Source organism: Pomacea canaliculata, linkage group LG1 (assembly GCF_003073045.1).
Source record: "Pomacea canaliculata isolate SZHN2017 linkage group LG1, ASM307304v1, whole genome shotgun sequence".
In the NCBI taxonomy this organism is placed as follows: Eukaryota; Metazoa; Mollusca; class Gastropoda; order Architaenioglossa; family Ampullariidae; genus Pomacea; species Pomacea canaliculata.
In genome coordinates this window covers 26,135,906-26,154,937 of record NC_037590.1, presented here as the reverse complement: position 1 = coordinate 26,154,937, position 19,032 = coordinate 26,135,906, and the positions used below count along the sequence as shown (strand labels likewise).

The window sequence follows — 19,032 nt, the reverse complement described above, 5'->3', positions numbered from 1 at the left end:
TTTTATATTGCTGGATAACCAAATACAACCAATTCTGTTATATTATTATAATAAGAAATGCAAAATTTGTAAAGTGCATACTCACACTCCTAAGGAACATGCTCTTAGCGTTTAAGAACAAGAACGAAACATGGACAGCATATGTGGGACAGGAAAACATACAAATAATATATGAGCTATAAAAGAATAAACAACCATACTAAATGAAGAATAAAATCAAATACAGAAAACACAAAGAGGAACCAAATAACAAGAATAGAGCTGAGAGTAACATGCTATTGCAAAAGGATGGGTGTGAAAAAGGACTAGCATTAAGGGAAAGGTTGTTAGGAATAATGTTTACGGTGCGTTTTCAGTGCACGTTTAAAGGATTCAATAGTAAGTAGGTGGTGGATATGGAAAGGGAGAGAGTTCCATTGTTTTGCTGCACAATATCCAAAAATCCTGTGGCTATATGTTGTTGTTTTGGTGACAGGATGAGTAAGGAGACGATCATCAGACGAGGAGCGGAGTTGTCTAGCTGAGACGTAAGGGAAAAGCAGTTCAGAGAAATAATTAGGGCAGGTGCCAGCAAAGAAATTAAAACAGCACAATTTTTACTGGATGCGAGAACGAATTGGAAGCCAGTGTAGAAAACAAAGAGGGGTGATAATTCAAGCAAGAACATGCAGCATAAAGGCAGCAGTTTTAAATGTTGATACACTTTATTCCCCAAAATATATCACTTTTTTTTCAAAAAGTGTATAGCTTTTTACGGGAAAATGTAGTCAAGGTGAACTTTAATGTCCCCCACATACCATCTGGGTGACCCAATATGGCAGTAGCAATACACACACGACTAATGTTAAAAGACATAAAAATTGAATGCCTTGATAGCATTTGCCTACTCCCATTCCCCCCACCTTCCTTTAAAAAAAAAATTAAAAAAAATTGCAAAATATTTTGCTGATGTTGATATTTCAAATATTTTGGGGTTTTTTTGCTTGAAATGTCACCCGTTTTCAATTTATTATTTACAATATTGTTATATATAAATGTATTATAGACAAAAATAGAGGTTGCTAGTGGATCCCTTATGCACCATCTAGGTAGGAAGAGGACTAAGTATATCAAGTCAAGGTCATCTCCTAACCTTTTCAGGCCGTTTCAGGCTGAGGTGTTAGAGACCTCACTTTTCTCCGGGCCAGTTTTACATGAGGGCAGTGCCCATCTCCTCACCCTCGCAGCCTTACCTTCCCCAACCCTCTATGGAGTCAGGGATCTATGTATATCAATGAATCTCTTCATGAGTGTCTTTAGTCAGGTGTCCTGCAATAATCATTTATTTGTAAATCTCAGGATTTTCAAGGAATGGAGGATGTTCACATGCAACAGATGGCTGTCTCTCAATGAATGAATCTCCATTATCCTCTGCATCTCTTCTGTGATCATCACTCTTTTTACCTTCTTCAGCACGTTTCCTGTTAATTACCACACACAAAATTAGAACTGAGTGGTTTTGGAGGAGAAGGGCAAAAATTACATCAAAATTTGTAAAGGCTTAGTCTTATACATAAGTATAATGACAGATGTACCTACAACAATGTCTTTTTTGCAGCTTGTGTGTTCCTGTCTATTCTTGTGCTTGTGGACTACATGTGAAATACTATCACAACACAAGTAAAACATGATATTTTCCTCTACAGCTAAATGCTAAGAAAATTTACAAATGAATACCTTTTATTAGTTAACATCTATGGACTTAAAGAGACTGGAATTTAGTCCTGTATAATATGTTGTTCATAACAAAAATAATGTAATATTTAAAACACACAGCCATATACTTAGGAAAATGCCATGTGTAGAATAAAATGAGAATATGTCATTATAATATGACTATTCCTATCCTGCCATTTGCACACAATGTTCCTTTCAATTTCTAAATATATTTTTTTTATTTTAACACTAGGTTCATCCACACAAAAAACTAAATCAAAGAGAAGATAATTTCCTTTTGATATTGGACACCTGGTTTATTTCTACCATCTAAATCACACTACATTTTATACAAAGTATTCTAAACATTTTAAACATTTTATGAGGCAATCTATCATTATTCCTATTAGTGAGTTTTAACCAATAGCACATCTCATGACTGAATTCATAGTTACTATGCAGTTTGCCATGGACCAATTACAGTTGTGTTTTACGCAGTACTAGCATTGCTAGAGGGACTAAATATATGCAATAAAGTTTGTAGTCACAGATGACCACAAGAAATTGTACTTCCTGGACAAGTTAGAGTACTATACCATTTATAGTTTGTGTTTAATGCTGTGCCAGCAACTATAATTTATATAATACAATTTATTATATAATTTATAATGGCATATAATTTATTTTGCCCCAGAGTGTCCCAGTGGCGTTGCCATAAGGACTGAATGTAGGCCCAGAAGAAAGGTTTACAGTCTGATGAAACAAGTGACTGTAATTTGCCAGGGGACTGACACGCAGCCTTGGCAGCCTGGTCTCCTCCAGCATTGCCTGAGATACCAGCATAACCAGGAGCCCAAATAAAAACAATGTCCTTGTTTCGCTGAATGAGTGCTGCATGAATTTTATGAAACTGGACCACAACTGGAGGGTGGTCAAAATCATTGGAAAGGAGAGCTTGGAGGGCAGAAAGAGAGTCTGAAATAATCAAAAAGTTGTGCTCCGAAGAGCGGTGAACATGCTGCAAGGCTATAAAGATGGCGTGTAGTTTACCAGTGAAAATAGAACGGCCATCCGTCAGTCGGACTGAAGCAGCTCATTGCGGTTGGCAGGACGGAACTGCTGCCGCAGCAACTGGGCCGCCACTTGGGAATTTGGAGCCTTCTGTAAAGATAGAACAGAATTCAAGATAGTCAGAAAGGAGGTCATGAAAACGTTGGAGAAAGATGAGGTCACTAGTGTCCCCTTTTTTAAAAGCTGTAAGATCAAGAACAGGGAGGAAGGGTCCAAGGAGGAGATGGTAGTAGATAAGGAGGCTCTACCTGTTGAATATCTACTCTGACAGCTTGTAGGTGAGGTGCTACACAAAGTGATAATGGCTTTTGTTCCTTGGTACGAATGACATACAGGGAAGCACGCTGAAACGTACCTCTCAGTTTGCAAAAGTGGATGCATACTGACGTAAGTGAAAAATTGAAGCCATTTTCTGTCATCCATCTTTGTACAGCGTTTACGCACAGTTGTAGCCGGCATTTGTGGAATGGTAGAGATCGACCTCGAATGTAGAGAGCAAAGTCATCTACGTAGACAGATTTCAAGATTGAGTCTGATGTTGAAAAGAGCTGGAGAAAGAATGCTGCCCTGAGGGACGCCCATTTTCTGTTCCTGAGGATCTGACAGGATAGACCCACTCTCACTTGAAAAAGGCAATGCGAAAGAAAATTCTTGATGAAAAGTGGCATAGGACCCCAAAAGCTAATGGAGTGAAGGTCCAACAGAATACTTTTCTTCCAGGTATTGTCATACGCCTTCTCCAAATCAAAAAACACCCCTAAAACATGTTCTTTGCCGACAATTGTACCCTGACAAAAGTTTCAAAATGGACCAAATGGTCCATGGTGCTGCGGCACTTTCTGAAGCCACACTGCAGGTTAGAGAGGAGACCTTTAGATTCGAGACGCCAGGTAAGCCGAACATTCACCATGCGTTCAAGAGTTTTGCACAGAAAACTAGTAAGAGCGATAGGACGGTAAGAGTTGGGATCAGAGAGATCCTTGCCAGGTTTTGGGATGAACACCACAACTGTCTCTCTCCCCCCGACACCCAAATAAAGTTAAAAATGTCTAGAAGGAGAAGGAGAGAGACCTGTGGAAGAAGAGTAAGCAGTTGATAAGAAATATTGTCTGGGCCAGGTGCAGATTCCTTGTACTTCTGAAGGGCCTGCTGCAGTTCAGACACAGAAAAGGGTAGATTGTACTTTTCGATCGAGTTATCAGAAGAAAAGTCACAGCCATAATATTCCTGAACAGATTTCAAGCGCTGGAAATCTGGAGAGTAGTGCGAAGAGGAGGACTTGTGAGCAAAGGTGGATGCCAAGGAATTAGCAACATCTCGTGCCTCTGATGGAGAACAGAATCTCCAACCTGTAGATGGCCTATCGAGCCAGCCTGAAACCTTCCCTTTATCTTCCTCATGGCCGCCCACACTACTTGGGAAGTGGTGCAGGAGGACAGTGAGGACACAAACCTCTGCCACGCAAATGTTCTTGCATGTTTAAAAATATAACTGGCATGAGCTCTACTACTTTTAAAACTTATCACATTTTCAGGAGTGGGTTGGCGGAAAGCAAGGGCCTTCTTCCGAGCGCGCTGGGCCACCCTACACTCTTCTGTAAACCAAGGCACACGTAGGCGGCTATTACGATGCCTTCGTGCAGGAATCGTCTCTGATGCGATTTCAGTCAAAATTGAGGTGAAGAGCTTAACAGGATGCAACGTGGGATCATTGCCAATGTCTTTTACTTCAAAATTAAAACTAGAACTTCGGAGGAGGCGGGTGGAGCAAAGGGTCTGAAACGAAGACCAATCTGCCTTCGTCAGATTCCACCCGCCGTTATCAAGATTATCGTCCTGCTGCAGACTAGTTAACAATTGTAAAATGATAGGAAAGTGATCGCTGTCGCACAGGTCATCATCTACAACTCAGTTAAAATCTAATAACAGTGCTAGGCTGACCACTGATATATCGACTGCTGAACCTGTGCTACTGCGAGGACGGAAAAAGGTGTCAGAACCGTCGTTCAAAAGGCAGATATCACTTTCCGTAAAAAAGGTGGGAACGAATGAGAAGAGCAATTCCACCTGAAGGGACATCAGTCTGTAAGTCCTGACGTAAAACTCCAAAGCCTTTGAAGGAAAAAAAGAGGTGGAAAGTAGGAGAAGAGTCTCCTGTAGTGCTATAATATCAAGACAGAAACGAAATGCTAGGCATCGAAGTTCTTCAAAGTTGGCTCGGATCCCTCGACAGTTCCATTGAAGGATTATAGACATAATTTATCTGTGAGGAAAAGACGCAGAGCGCCTCACAGAAACAGAGGGAGAAGAAGAAGGCAGGGGTTAGCGGGATGGGGAAGGTGACACTAAACGTCGCTCATCCACATTCATCTCTTGAAATGGGTTCTCTTTAACTATTTTATGGCACTAGACCACTATGAGATTACTTGTCATTGAAACTAAAATCTCCATGTTGAAGAAAGCACACCAGTCATTAGTTTTGATATGTATTACTGATTATTTTCAGGAAATTGCTGTCTGCTGACAGTAATATCAGACCATCACTTTACATAAAACATCAATGCAAGCATAAAATGTCTACATCCAATTTTATTTCTCTAAATGAAAAGAATGAAAGTATATAAGCCAAATTTTAATTAACACAATTTTAAAACTGGCATATTTTATTTGGTCTTATTTGGGCTTGCAATTTTTTTCCAACCTTTTAAATTAAAAAAGCGTTTTCGACAATATTTAAACACTATCAGAAAGTCCCAGATCAGGGTTTGGAAAGAAGGGCAGGAAAGACCATGGCTCAGATTAAAACAACTATCTTCTTCTGTTAAATTTCCTAGATGCAAACCATTCTTGTATAAAGCAAGTTCTTAATTTTATATTGAATATTTATATTTATATTTTATATTAAGTTCTTAATTTTATATTGAATCTCAAGACATTATAACATGCAATGTTTATCTTTCAGAGATAAATCACAGAGAACTAACCTTGCTGCCTCCTTTTTCAACATTTCATGTTTCATGAGAAGTTTTTTCCGTTCGAAGAATGTTTTGCGCATACAGTAGCCCCGAAATGCTGACTGTTTAAAAACAAATTAAATGGCACTGAATAACTGTAGTGTACCTTTACATATCTGCAAATAATTTATGCTTACTTAAAAGTGTATGAAAACAAAGTCGGTTATTAAGTTTGCTGTGCCAGCAGGATAGGCTATACTGTGTGAGAGACACACAAAATAATCAAGTCTAAAATAAACAATACTTATGGTTTTTAATAAATCAGCAAATAAAAATAGGCAAATAAAAATGAAACAACAGCAGTAGGAAGGTGAAATGGTGTGCAAAAAGAGAGAATGTCTGTGAATGAGCTTCAGACAAAGACACTCATGAAAACCAGAAGCTGATAACTAACCCATGTAAGCATAAATTAAGAGTCTGTAAAAGCCACTAAATACACTGCAGAAAAAAATCAGTCTAATTGCTGGAGGCAAGGACGTAATTAAAAAGTGAGTAAAGTGTCTCTGGAGCAAAGAAGAAGAGCAGAAGAATTAGAGCAGTCTCATCTAAAGCAAATGTCAATCTGCAAGTTCTGACATAAAACGTGAAAGTCTTTGAAAGAAAAAGAGGTAAAAGGTAGGAGAAGAGTATTCTGAGAAGCTAAGATATCAAAAAAGAAACCAGATGCTAAGCATATGAGTTCTTCAAAGTTGGGTTGGATCCATCAACAGTTTCACTGAAGGATGGTTGACTGGTTGTGTTTTACGCCGTGCCAGCAACTAATACCTAAGGCTATATCACGAGAACAAATAGTATTCTTACCTCTAAAAGTTTAGTGACAAAAACCCCTGAGTGATATAATCATAACATTCTTAAAAAGAAAAAGCCAACGCAAGCAGTAAACAATAATGTAAAAGAGTGGGTAAAGCGTAAAAAGCAGCGTCGTGCCCCAAAAAGATCACCAACAAACCAAAAAAATCAAGAGACAACATTTATCAGGACATAAAAATCTTAAATCTGATAGTTAAGTCCTGGAGCTCAGGACAAACAATCGAAACATGTAAACCTCCTTTACACCATGGACAAACTTGTGGTGCTTCACCTCATAAAAGGTGTCCTTGAGTGGCATATATGTGTCCTTGCGCCTGTCTATCTGCAAGAACTCATTCGCTGTTACCAAACCCAGCGGAACCTTCGTTCAGCAGCACACTTCAGACTTGAACGACCGAGTGTTCAGTCAGGGAATGCTAACAAGAAGACTGCGGGTTTCAGATCCTTCTCCAATGTAGCCCCGCTTTTGTGGAACTCGCTTCCCCTCTCGACCAAGGAGTCTGATAGTATTGCATCTTTCAAGAAAAATCTTAAGACTCACTTGTTTAAACTTTTTTGAAGTTTTCATTTGACCTGCAGTTTGGTGGCTGCTGGGATCACCGCGCATTGAGCGCATCTTTGTGATGCGGATACTGGCGCGCTATAAAACTACCTCATCATCATCATCCTAATTTTAATCTACTAAAAATCACCTCCTCCCGCTGCAAAGGGTGGCACAAAGGTAGGCGGTCAGAAAGACAGAAAGGTGGCATGTAGCTTGTTTTGGACCAGAGTGCCAGCTTAGTCACCCAGCCAGAGAGAGGATGGGTGCTTGTAACGATTCGCGATTCAAAGCGAATGTTATTTTTTCTATTCTAATTGTTTGTTGTCTGTGGTACCAGGGGAGAGCAGTCACGCGAATGCTGACGCAATCCCCATGCAGATTATTTCACGTCATTCGATGTGTTTTGACGTAGGGGAAGTTGTCATAGGCGTAACTATGGCGACTGCGGCCAATTGAGGTGGGAGCCATGCCGACTTAACGGCACAGAGATTATGATTGGTCGGCATGGACCCCACGAAGAATCGCTAATAAATTAAGCAGTCGTCTTAGTTACCTAGTTGCTAATGGCCTGATTGGTCAAGAGAGGTAGAGGAGAAAGTTAAACTAGGCAAACTAACGTTGCCCTGGACAGAGAGAGAAGAGCAGCTTGAGGAGTAAGACCTCCGAAGTATAGCACGACATTGTTAACGGACGCCAACGTTCATCCTCGTAAGAGGTGGAGCTGAATCATCGCCTTGTCTGCTGAGGAGGAGTGTAGTGGCTATATTGGTACTAGAGGGTATACAGCGGGAGATCTGTGTTGTGGACAGACTCACGAAGTTTTAGCATCAAATTACAACGGATGCTAAAACTTATCTACTGAAGAGTAGACCTGAACGACACCTTCCTACCGACGAGGAGTATAGCGACTGCACCAGCACAAGGGATACAGCGGGTATCTGTGTGGAGGACAGACCTTGGACGCATTGGCATCTTATACATAACGGTCGCTAAAACTTATTTACCTAAGGGAAGACCTGAACGACACCTTCATACCGACGAGGAGTACAGCGACCACACCAACACAAGGGATACAGCGGGTGTTGCCTTGGTCTTCGAACATTTTTGATCTCCAGGTTTAACGTTACGCTCGTTTGGACACGTTTGGACGTAACCGGCTTGGATATAATTCGTTTGGATATAGTGTGTGTGTGGACAGCGAGTCGCTGGACTGCTCGTATCGGATTACCTGATGAACGGAGTGTCGAATGTTGGGGAAGTCATTAACCTTCTACGGACGGTAGAGAGTAGGCAATAGAACAGTTTTAGTGTTTTCTTTCTCATTTCATTACCATTCATTTTTAAGAAAAAACAAAAAACATTAAATGTGTTAATTGTTGGCCGGACCTTTTTGTTGAAAAAGGTGGAAGAGTGCGGAGAGCGAAGTTTACATGTAGATGTTTACACGCGCTCGCATACATTCGTAACGCACTCTCCGTTACAGTGCTCACCCCTGGCACGAGAAGCTGGGCCCACCGGGGAAAAAAAAGTACAATATAAACTAACCTGTATCTTGGTGGCAGCAATATCTTGTATTCCAGTTATTGAAAGTGCCCCTTGTTCAATCATATACTGCGCCACATCATGATATTCACCCATTAGAGCGTAGTCAAGAGGTGTGTATCTGTACAAGGTCAGAATATCTCATTCCAGCAAGGAGGAAAAATATTCTTTACTGACTTTCATATGTTATGCTTTGTTTTACTCACAGCTTTCAGAGTTCATTAATGATAAAGAAAAAAATTGTGATTCTTCATCAACATTTAATAAAACTAAGCCTAGTACAATCAAACATTATAACTCCTTGCTAACTCATTGCCTGCATTCACAAATGACCTGTGCACTTTCTTATCTTTGAAATTCGGTGTTTTTTGCCCGTTAATCACGTGAATGTGATTTTTCATGCAGTTATGTTCGACTAAACTGTCAAGTGTTAATGAGGTACCCTGTGCATTTCATCAAACAGTTGGTGACCATAATTAAAACTTTTGCAGTACTTTGTTCCACAGCAGAGACCATGCCAAACATTTGCTCTAAATGATTTGGTCAGCAATCCTTCTCTGATATATGGAATTCAATGCTATTTTCAATTCTAATCATTCAGCCTGTTTCAAATTTTAAGGAAGCATTAAAGACTTTCTTGTTTTGGAAATACCTTTTGCCTTAACTTCAAGGTCAAGATGCAAGGTCAATGCAACAAATAACATACCTCAAGGAGTTAAGGAACTGATGAACAGTCATTTTAATAAGATAACAAACACCATTCTGTCCCTCTTTTATAGAGCTATAGAGGCTCTCTGTGTCCCACACCGGACCAGAGATTGTCCAGATCTAAATCATTTTATGGACAAAGCACCTGATGAGATGCTTTTGAAATCACAGTCTACAGCAAAAGGGGATAGTGACAAGAGTGATTCATTCTACTTTGCACACTCTACAGTGAGAAAATGGGGTAAATGCTCAATCAACATTCTTGGTCACACTCTCCCACTTCATCCTGGTTGTACAAAGACCTTCATTTCACTTTCTCAACACTGATTCCCCAATTTGGATTAGTTTGTAGTCATAACTAAGCTTTATGGTTGTTTGCTTCTGCTCCTCATTCACCATGGAGTCCCAACCTCCTGTATAGGCTAGGTCAGGGATGCCCAACCTACGGCCCGCGAGCCATATCCGGCCCGCGACGCGGTGCCATCCGGCCCACGAAACTTCTGCACACAGTGCAAGAAATCGGCATGTTAGTAATATAAAAAATAAAAAAAAAATGAAAAAAAATGAGAAAAGGGAAGGGAAGAAGAAGTATTTATTCCTACGTAGGCGTGTTTCCCAATCTTTTTTTCGATGGACGAACATTTCGATTCAGTGCTCCGACTTGGTGTCTCTACGATGAGGCCGGACATTCAGAAGTTGGTTTCGGGAAAACAACTTCAAATATCCCACTAATTACTGCATAATTAATGGTAAGTACAACTTGTTTCTAATAAAAAATGGTATCTGCTCTATTTTTTCTTTTTTGTATTTTTGCGGTGAAGTGGCCCACGACATGGCTGTCCGAAATGGATATGGCCCGCAGGCCGAAAAAGGTTGGGCATCACTGGGCTAGGTCAAAGAGGTTTGTTCCTATGATGGAGTAGAATCCATCAGGAACCTCAAGCTTCAGGATTCCATCCTCCTACAACATGGGTAACCCTGTACAGAAAATACAGGGAGAAAGACCAGGAGAAAAAAAGGCATGGTTAGAAAAGGAAGACAAGAAAAAGACTGGAATAGATCAAAGATAGGAAAGATAAAACAGCAGGACAGGAATGGGAGAGACTGCTGAAAAAGAGTACAAAGGAACAGCGGGCAAGAGATATAAATGACAAGTAGAAAGAGAAAGGAATTAACTGAATAAAACTAGTAGTGTCAGGCCTGCTGTAGAACAGGGCATATAAACACAAGGTGTTTAACTCCCATCATACATGACAGCAAAGGGGGTTTGTTTACGTTTTACGCCATGCTAATTCAGTCAACCAGCCAGAGAAAGGCTAGGTATTCAGCCCCATGAGGGTACAAGAATCTGGACACATAGGGGCTTGTGAATGCCAGAAAAGATACAGTGCGCAACATGAAGCAATTACAAGCCTCCCTTCTACAAATTCCTTCTTGCAACTATCAACATGCTCAGAGATGAAAAAGATAAGGAAAAGGCCTTGATGGCATTGGACTTTTATATACATTTGCATCTATCAAGTCTAACTCCCAGTGAAATGCATAGTTGGTAGCCAGGGACTGGTCATTTATCCTGTGCTTTAGAAGATCATCTCCTACTCAACCATAGAGCCTCTCTCTCTGGCCCTGATATCATGTCTCTCGCTGACCCCCCCAAAAAATCCAAACTTTTCCATGCAAACATCACAAACATAGCACTTTCATTACTCTTTGCTTTATTCTGGCCTTCAGACAGAAACTATCTTATGATGCCTTCTCTGGTCCCAGTGTCTGGAGGAGTGCCTTACCCATATCAGTTTTCCCAGTGACCAGCTTAAAAGGCTTCCCACATCCTTCATAATTACCTCCAATACTGGTGGTCTCCTTTTCTTACCATATTTCTCTACCATCCTCCCTACCCCCCACACACCACCACTGTATTTTTGTAGCTTGCAGACTGTATTTACATATTTCTATATTTGCTTCCCTATGCTGCTCTTTGTTCAAGTGGTGTCAGTATGGATATCTTACATAACTGTTTATTAGTAGTAAAAGCATTACTATAAGAAACTATTTTTTGTAGAATACATAATGTGATAAAAAGATTGCAACTTTTTTATATGTTTAACTACTTCTGCCAGTAGTACTTCACTGTAAGAAAGCCCAATAATTTAGTGAAGGATAAAAACAATTTAATTTTTGTGAGTGCAATAGATTAAGATCAATCTCTGGGTTTGCTAATTTCATTTACATAAAGAGCTTAAAATATTACCTGTCTTCAGTGAACTCCATGTGATTGGGAAATGCATTGTGCTCAATCAGAAGCTTGACAGCATCTAAATGCCCTCGACTACATGCCCAGTGAAGGCAAGTCATACCCTGTAATATAAATATAAAAATGTATTCTACAATGAATTCCTTTGGTGGTAGAAATATTGATATTTTTTATATTGTTTGATATTATTTTATTTATATCTATAATATTTATTGCAAATATAGGAAGGAATAGCAATGCATAAAAAATACAATTCTGAAATAAATTTTATTTACCAAATGACATGAACTTAAAGAGTATATTATTTGCTTTGCCCTTAATTGTAGAATTCTGAAAGCACCACTAGCAAGCTAGGGGCTTCATAATTAAGGAATCAGCTAATCCTGTGAATATGTATATTTATGGTACAATGATTAGGCAAAACCTGTACAAATTCTAGCTAAAGACAGATGCTAACATCCTTCAAAACAACCAGACTAGATCCAGTGAACTTGCAGATCTACCAGTCTTATGGGAAGACACTGAAAGAGTGGTACACAATCTGAAGGGAAGAAAACTATTGGCGTTGACAGTGTCCCAGCTGAGCTGCTCAAAATAACAAAGTGCTCTGTGCTCTATGCCAAAGATGCCAAAAATGGCTCAAAGAATGCATACAATCACTAGTCATATCCCTTCTAATAAAAAACAGCAAACAGTGCCAAAACTACAGAACTACCAGACATAACTGTATTGTTCAATATCTTTTTAGGAGAACATTAGATGAGGACCAGCAGTTCAGTGTTCACTGCTGGGATTGTACGACTTTATCAGTTGTCCACGGATACCTTTGAAAGACAGTTTCTTCTGCAACTGCAGAGGCTGAACCACAGATATGTGACAGTAAATGTGAGTGTTCTCTGACTCAAATCTCTTATGGTGGGACCATGTGTAGTTCCATCAAACCATCTTACAATGGACATATATCTCTGTTGGACTGTTTGCAAGCGAGTTTTCTGCTTTCATTTCTAGAACAAGACCACAGCACAAATTCGCTTTTGGTTTAACTATCAACATCAAAGAAGAAGAGCAGACAATGCAAACTCGTATTGATGGAAGTACTAAAGCTCAACCGTTATGGTCTGATGTGTTTTTTGTTTATTGGCTCTTAAGTCACGGGAAGTGTTGGTTAAAGATTGTACTTCATCTTTAAGTTGTTCAGAGTGCCTACATGTATCCACCATCCACTGTTAAATACGTAATGTTCATTTATCATTACTGGTCAGCTGCAAATTACAAGTACACATTATTATTATGTCTGTGCTCATACATCTTTCAGTTTGACATTAAATGTATTTATCATTATTGACTTTTTTTTTTAAAAAGAATTGGAAGGTCAACATGAGCATGGTTCCCCATTTAAGCCCATAAAAGCTCAGCAGACAACCATGTGTACTTCTAAAATATTACACCCACCATATACCCTACATATAGGAGACTCTTCCCAACCCAGTGGCCATCTGAACCCATCACCACTGAAACTGATTTTGTTTCAAAGCTATTGTCATCATTGGTCTCTCATAGACAAACATTAATGGCCATAGGGGCAGTGAAGGTCGATAATTTTGATATCTGTTGCATATCATAGTAAGAGCCCATTTAAAAATGATAACTTGACATTGATGTTGCTATTTTAGTGCACAAGAAATTCACTCAATCTTAAGAAATCATGAAAGTGAAAGCAGATGAACTTCCTATATTTAAGACAAACCTCCTTGTCCTTCATGTTTGGATCAGCATGGTGTTCAATGAGAGCAGACATGCAGTTGACATACCCTCCATATGCTGCACACTGCAAAGGGCTGTGTCTGCAATGATGATTTGCTATTTATGGCATCACAGTCCACTGGTATCCTAATAGGGTTAAAATATGTTAAAATATTTTGTCACAGTTTACATTATTTCAATAATAAAGTTACCAATGTGCATCAACATGGAGTTCACTCCTCACTGTTTTCATCTGTTAGTCAATCCTTGTAGCTAATTGGTTGAACTCTTGCATAAAAAATTTTTTAGTTGATTTTAGGAGGAACAAGCGCTATCACCTAAAGGTAATTTCACACTGTGGGGATGGGAATCTGGGGTGAATATGAGAGGGAGGATAGGCGGGGCAAGGAGGGGAAGGTTTCTGGGGGAGTATGGGAAGGGTTGCTGGTGCCCTCTTTTCCTGTTGTCACTTGCTCTTGGTGCCTAGGATGCCTGCCATGTGTATTGTACTGGTTGCCAGATCCTTTATGTTGCCCCATTCTAAACTTTTATTTAGTTTTAGGAACTATATTAGTTTTAAAGACCTTAAGTCTCTTTTAGCAGCCCTATTCTCCACTGGGGGTGATTAAGAACAAGAAGAAGTAAAAGTCTGTTTTAGTTTTCTTTGATATTATTTTGGTTTTTTTAAACCTAGTATTTGTATGGTTCACTACCTTCTTTACTGTTCATTTATAGCTTGTTTTTCTGTTTTAAGAGTTTAGACTTTTACTTCATTAAGTTGCCCTACCGTATGTTACAGCTCTGGTTGTGGATGAGTGAAGGAAATCCATACTTCCTATAGTTCGTTTCAAAGATATTTTTATAGTTACGCTAGGTTAGTAGTCTTATTAATTCATTTATGCAGAGACAGCGATAGGGGGACGCAGGGCTTTGGACAAATAGAATCACTGGCCTTTGGAAGCCAGCAAAACATAAAACATATATAGAAGGGTAAATGAAGATTAAGAGTGCCAGGAAAGAGTAACCAGGGCAAAATAGACTAGACAGGTAGAAATGGAAAGTGGAATTTAGCTAAATAAAAGGTGGAAGCAAAAAAAGATTAACCTAATTGTCAAAAGGACATCATTTTTAGTGTGCTGATGTACGATGTGACATATTTTAATGGTGCCATTTAAATGAGATCCTAAGCAGTAACAGCTTTTAAACATTCCACAGCATTCTATGGAAAGTGGTCTGTTTCACTGCTGGTGAGTGACAGGCAGCTGCCCCATATCCAAACTTCTGGCAATTAAAACAGTGGAAGAGTGGGGGAATAAACAGTCACTTGAATCTGAAGGTACCCTATCTGAAACAGTTCAGGAATTTTAGGAAGACAAAAGGTGATGAAATATATGTCAGCAGGAATGTTTTTACTATGTATTCTTTTTCACAGTTACCTGCTGAACTTAAGGGACACCAGTGTTCTGTTTTGACAGTACAAATCCTTCTTCCAGCTGGACAAGTTTCATAAGGAAACCAGATAAAATCCTTAGTTGTTAGAGCATTTAAATGTACCATGGGATTTATCTGGTTTGGTCTGTTTCAATACACTATATGCATGTTGTTGTTTGACAGCTAACATCCCATGCCTAAACTTCCAGCAATTAAAACAATGTAAAGGTATGAGAATAACAAGTCACCCTAATCCAAAGGTATCTCATCTAGAGGAATTTGCTCTGATTGTCCTTTATTCTCATACTCTCATCGCTATTGTCCTTCAAGTTCTTGATATTCTTAACAGTGCATGTGAGTGTATTATGTTCTGACAGATTGTGATGTCTCTGACATCCTGCCTTTTCCCTGCTGCCCTTGCCTTCATATGGGGATATGCCAAATATATGCTTTTTATTATTATTAAAATTCGGCTATAAAATTCTTAAACTACTAAGGTAAAATGTGACAACTCACCCAGAATGATCATTAATGTTGGGGTCAACTCCATATTTGATAAGAATCTGACATATGTAGGCGTGACCACCAAGTGCAGCCCTATAGAAAGCATATTTAAAATAATGAAAATAATTTTTATATATACACACGCAAACACATCATTTTAAACAACTTAAAATGATCTGACCAGGAGAATTTCATTACTTCTTTAGTTATGCTTTTTTTCAGTGTCAAGAATCCAGACTTAACTTTTAGGGTGTTTAATCTTGACCATTAACATTAACAGATATGAACACATTTGAATCATTTTTATACAAAATTATAAAAAATAAACATTATAGGAAGTGAAATCAAAATTATAACTAAATTAAAAGTATTTAGAAACAGATTGTTCCGATCTCAACCTATCTTTAAGCAGCACTTTCTTACAGATTCAAAATAGAGATATCTAAAAGCATTTGTAAAAAATACTTTTGGACACAAGGTCACACAAAATATTTGGTCCCTGAGCTGTCTGGTCCTCTTAGCAGTGGATTCTAATAGTCGTAGGCACCTTGTAAAAATTAGTAGACATCACTCATGCTGATGAAGAAGAACTTTCGTATGAAACAGGCTCCAAAAAGCTGAAAATTTGCAACTGTGCAATGACCCTAATGCTCTCAGACTGTGAACCATATAATACTACCATAAAACCACCTTCTAACATGCATGGATGAGAAAAGAAATCTCTGAAGATTATGTAGGATGAGTCACTTGAATCATTCCAAGTTGTTGTATATCAGAAACTTTGCTGCTTCCAGGATCCCAAACTTTGAGAATATATGAATATTGTTATGTTCATCTTACACCTACAATAGACTGGATTTATTGGGGGTGACAATATATAGAATTTTGGTCTGGTGAACAATTATTAAGATTTATATCGATATCTGAATTACAAAAATCTTCTTCTTCTTCTCCTCTATTAACTGGTACCATAGATACCAGTTGTCGGGGAAAGACAAATGCACACAGCTTGGGATGAACTCATGCCAGCAGTATTGGCTGGTAATGCACCCATGAAGAGGAAGGCAGTAAGAAAGACAAGAAATTTATTTTGGCCTGAAGTGTTCCAGTAGCTCAGCCACTGGGACTGAATGTAGGCTGATGATCGATACAGTTAAATATACAAGTAGCCAAAAAAGAACTGGGTGACCGACACATGTCTTAGCAACCTCCCTATCAAAATCCATCAAAACTGGGTCATAACTGAGAGGGGTCATAGTAGGATCAAGGAGTCTGCTTTCATTCCACAAACAACGACTTCAAACACCTAATAGTTTATTTTTTTAATGTTAAAATACAGCTCTTAAAAACTATACCACAATGCTTTTCTTTGTTGTTTTCACTTTCATTTGCTCCTGCTTACTTATTTTGCCATTGTTGTGCTTGACTGATGATCCTTAGGGGAATTAACTCTCGGGTTAGGAACAATCAATCAATACACATGTTGAAATTTGCAGTAAAACACAAACAGTTGGTCACAAGAATCGTGTTATAAACATGTGACTTCTATACTTTATTGAAACTGGACCTCCAGGTGATACAATATGAACACTACTAACAAGGGAAAAGAATACTTTAAAGGGGTAAATAATACGTTAAAAAACAAAAAGGGTGCTAATTTGTAGCCTAAAAGGTCGCTGTTAAACTAGAACCTAAAAACCAAAAGCCTAAATCCTATTGCAAAGACCCACCATTTTTTAATAATTAAAAATTAGCTGCCAATGGGATGGACATCAGAAAAACGAAGACCTAGCTGTAAAAAATTGCTGGTGGATACTCTGGATGCCATGACAAGTAATTAAATAATGTACCACAGTAAAAAATATATTTATAACTGGTGGGGGTTGGCCTTGTAAAAGGTGGGAATGCGTGGCATATAGATGAGTTACATTCTACTAAGTATTACCTTCTCCCACTATACAGAATGGCCTGGAGGTGGATGGTCCACATGCTAGATCACTGCCAAGGAGCTAACTTTTGATAGAGCTTGTGTCACCCTTTATTTCCTTTGGTCAAGTCATTTGGTAAGTCTTAAAGAAAGAAAATTTACTCTAAAAATTTTAATGATTAGAAAAAGATGCTGAGCATCTCAAAGAGGTGAACGTAAAAGACAGGTGTACGGTGGATCAGAGAAGGCAAAGAAACACATCGTTCATCTACATCTATCACCTGCTCGTCAAGGGATACAAAATGATTAGAAACAGACACAGCAGAATCAGTTGTGGTGATCTCAGATGTATGATGTTGATTAGTAGATTTTGCTGGTGATGCTTTTGTTTTTAGATGTGTCTTTTTTTGTCTGTCTGGGGTGCAGTATGTTTACTTTGTGGAGATTTTATTTTACATGCAAGTAGTGTTGTTGAGAGGTGTGGGTTGTGTTGCTTGTGTTTACTGTGAGGAATGGGTATCACCACAGCTTACAGAAGAGGGAGGTGGCACAATTTGAGAGAGTGGGACAGAACCCTCAGAGGAGACTTACATCATGTCTGTTTGGATAGAGATAGAAATAGATGATTATTTTGCAATGACTGGCAAGTAGGAGGTGAAGCTTGGTGCAGAAGTTGCTCCTGAGTAGCCACCCACTGTGCGACAGCCAGCATCAGTGTAAGAGACATGTGTATGCATTGAATGGCTGCATCATCCTTCCGCTTGTGGTAGACTTTCTCACATTCTCACCTCATCCTCATTGTGAAAAGACAACTCGATCTTCCTAATGCATTTTTCAAGATCGGATTTTTTTTCAAGCCATAGTTCAATGATTTATGATTCATTCCTTCTGCTTCCCACCCACCATGGAATTCAAGGTGATACCATCTAGGCTATTTTCAGCATGAAAGATGCACTAAAGTTTGCCAGTAAATGTTGGCCACATACACTTCTGGCTGTGTCAAAGTACGCTGGCAGTTTCTGTGACTTACGTGGGTTGGGACTCTTACTGCCAGCGTCTTGCAATGGAACTTGTTTAAAATGAAATTCTTCTCACACTTTACAATGATAAACTTTAAATATATCACAACATCAACAGTTATATACTTTAGTTGATTTCTGCAAGTTATTGTCTATCTGGGCCATAATATGTTGTGAGTAGAATAGTTAATCAGGTCAGTCAACCAGCTTTATATTTTATCAACTAAAAGTTTAAATTTTAAACTGAAAAATATACTTTCATGCAGCTCTCACCAGTGAAGGGGTGATCGACCATCTTGATCAAGGATATCAACACATGCTCCACGGTCAATCAACGTCTGTACAACATCAGTGTGACCCATTTCACATGCCCTGAGCAAAGGTGTATGTTTTGCTTGATCTGTTGCATTGATAGATGCACCATGTTTTAGTAACAGCTGGACTGTTTCAGCATAGCCTGCCAATCCTGCTGCATGGAGTGCTGAAAAATATGCAAAACATAAAAAGCACAAATCAGACAACCAAATAAAGCAAAACTTAAAATTTAAGCAGACATCGATGCTAAGAGGACATCACAACATGTGAGCATATATCATCCATCATTCACTCTCTTAATTGGTTGTCAGCTGCTGATCTTATAGTCTAATAAACTTATAAACTTTCCACTCAGGCTTACGCTGCCATTTCTGGCACTGGTCTTCGGTACCTCTCTGAACTCTACACCTGCACAGCTTCTTCACTAATTTTCTGACATTAAGCTTCGTCGAGTCC

General features: G+C 38.9%; 1 protein-coding gene across 6 annotated transcripts in view; it reads right to left on the bottom strand.

The window, feature by feature from the left end:
* Positions 1-685: 685 nt before the first annotated feature.
* LOC112567181 (inversin-like) overlaps positions 686-19,032 on the bottom strand; it is a 42,368-nt gene continuing 24,021 nt past the window's right edge. For 2 of the 6 annotated variants that reach the window (XM_025243786.1, XM_025243776.1), the window contains exons 11-18: positions 18,535-18,742; positions 15,328-15,408; positions 13,385-13,481; positions 11,635-11,741; positions 8,679-8,796; positions 5,750-5,841; positions 2,746-2,856; positions 686-1,460 (exon numbers count right to left, since the gene is read on the bottom strand). In XM_025243786.1, the coding sequence (XP_025099571.1) occupies positions 1,322-1,460; positions 2,746-2,856; positions 5,750-5,841; positions 8,679-8,796; positions 11,635-11,741; positions 13,385-13,481; positions 15,328-15,408; positions 18,535-18,742 (953 nt within the window). In that variant the 3' untranslated portion in view covers positions 686-1,321. Of the gene's footprint in view, positions 1,461-2,745; positions 2,857-5,749; positions 5,842-8,678; positions 8,797-8,915; positions 9,884-11,634; positions 11,742-13,384; positions 13,482-15,327; positions 15,409-18,534; positions 18,743-19,032 lie in introns of those variants that run through there. The other 4 variants (XM_025243792.1, XM_025243800.1, XM_025243807.1 and 1 more) reach the window with 4 other exon arrangements.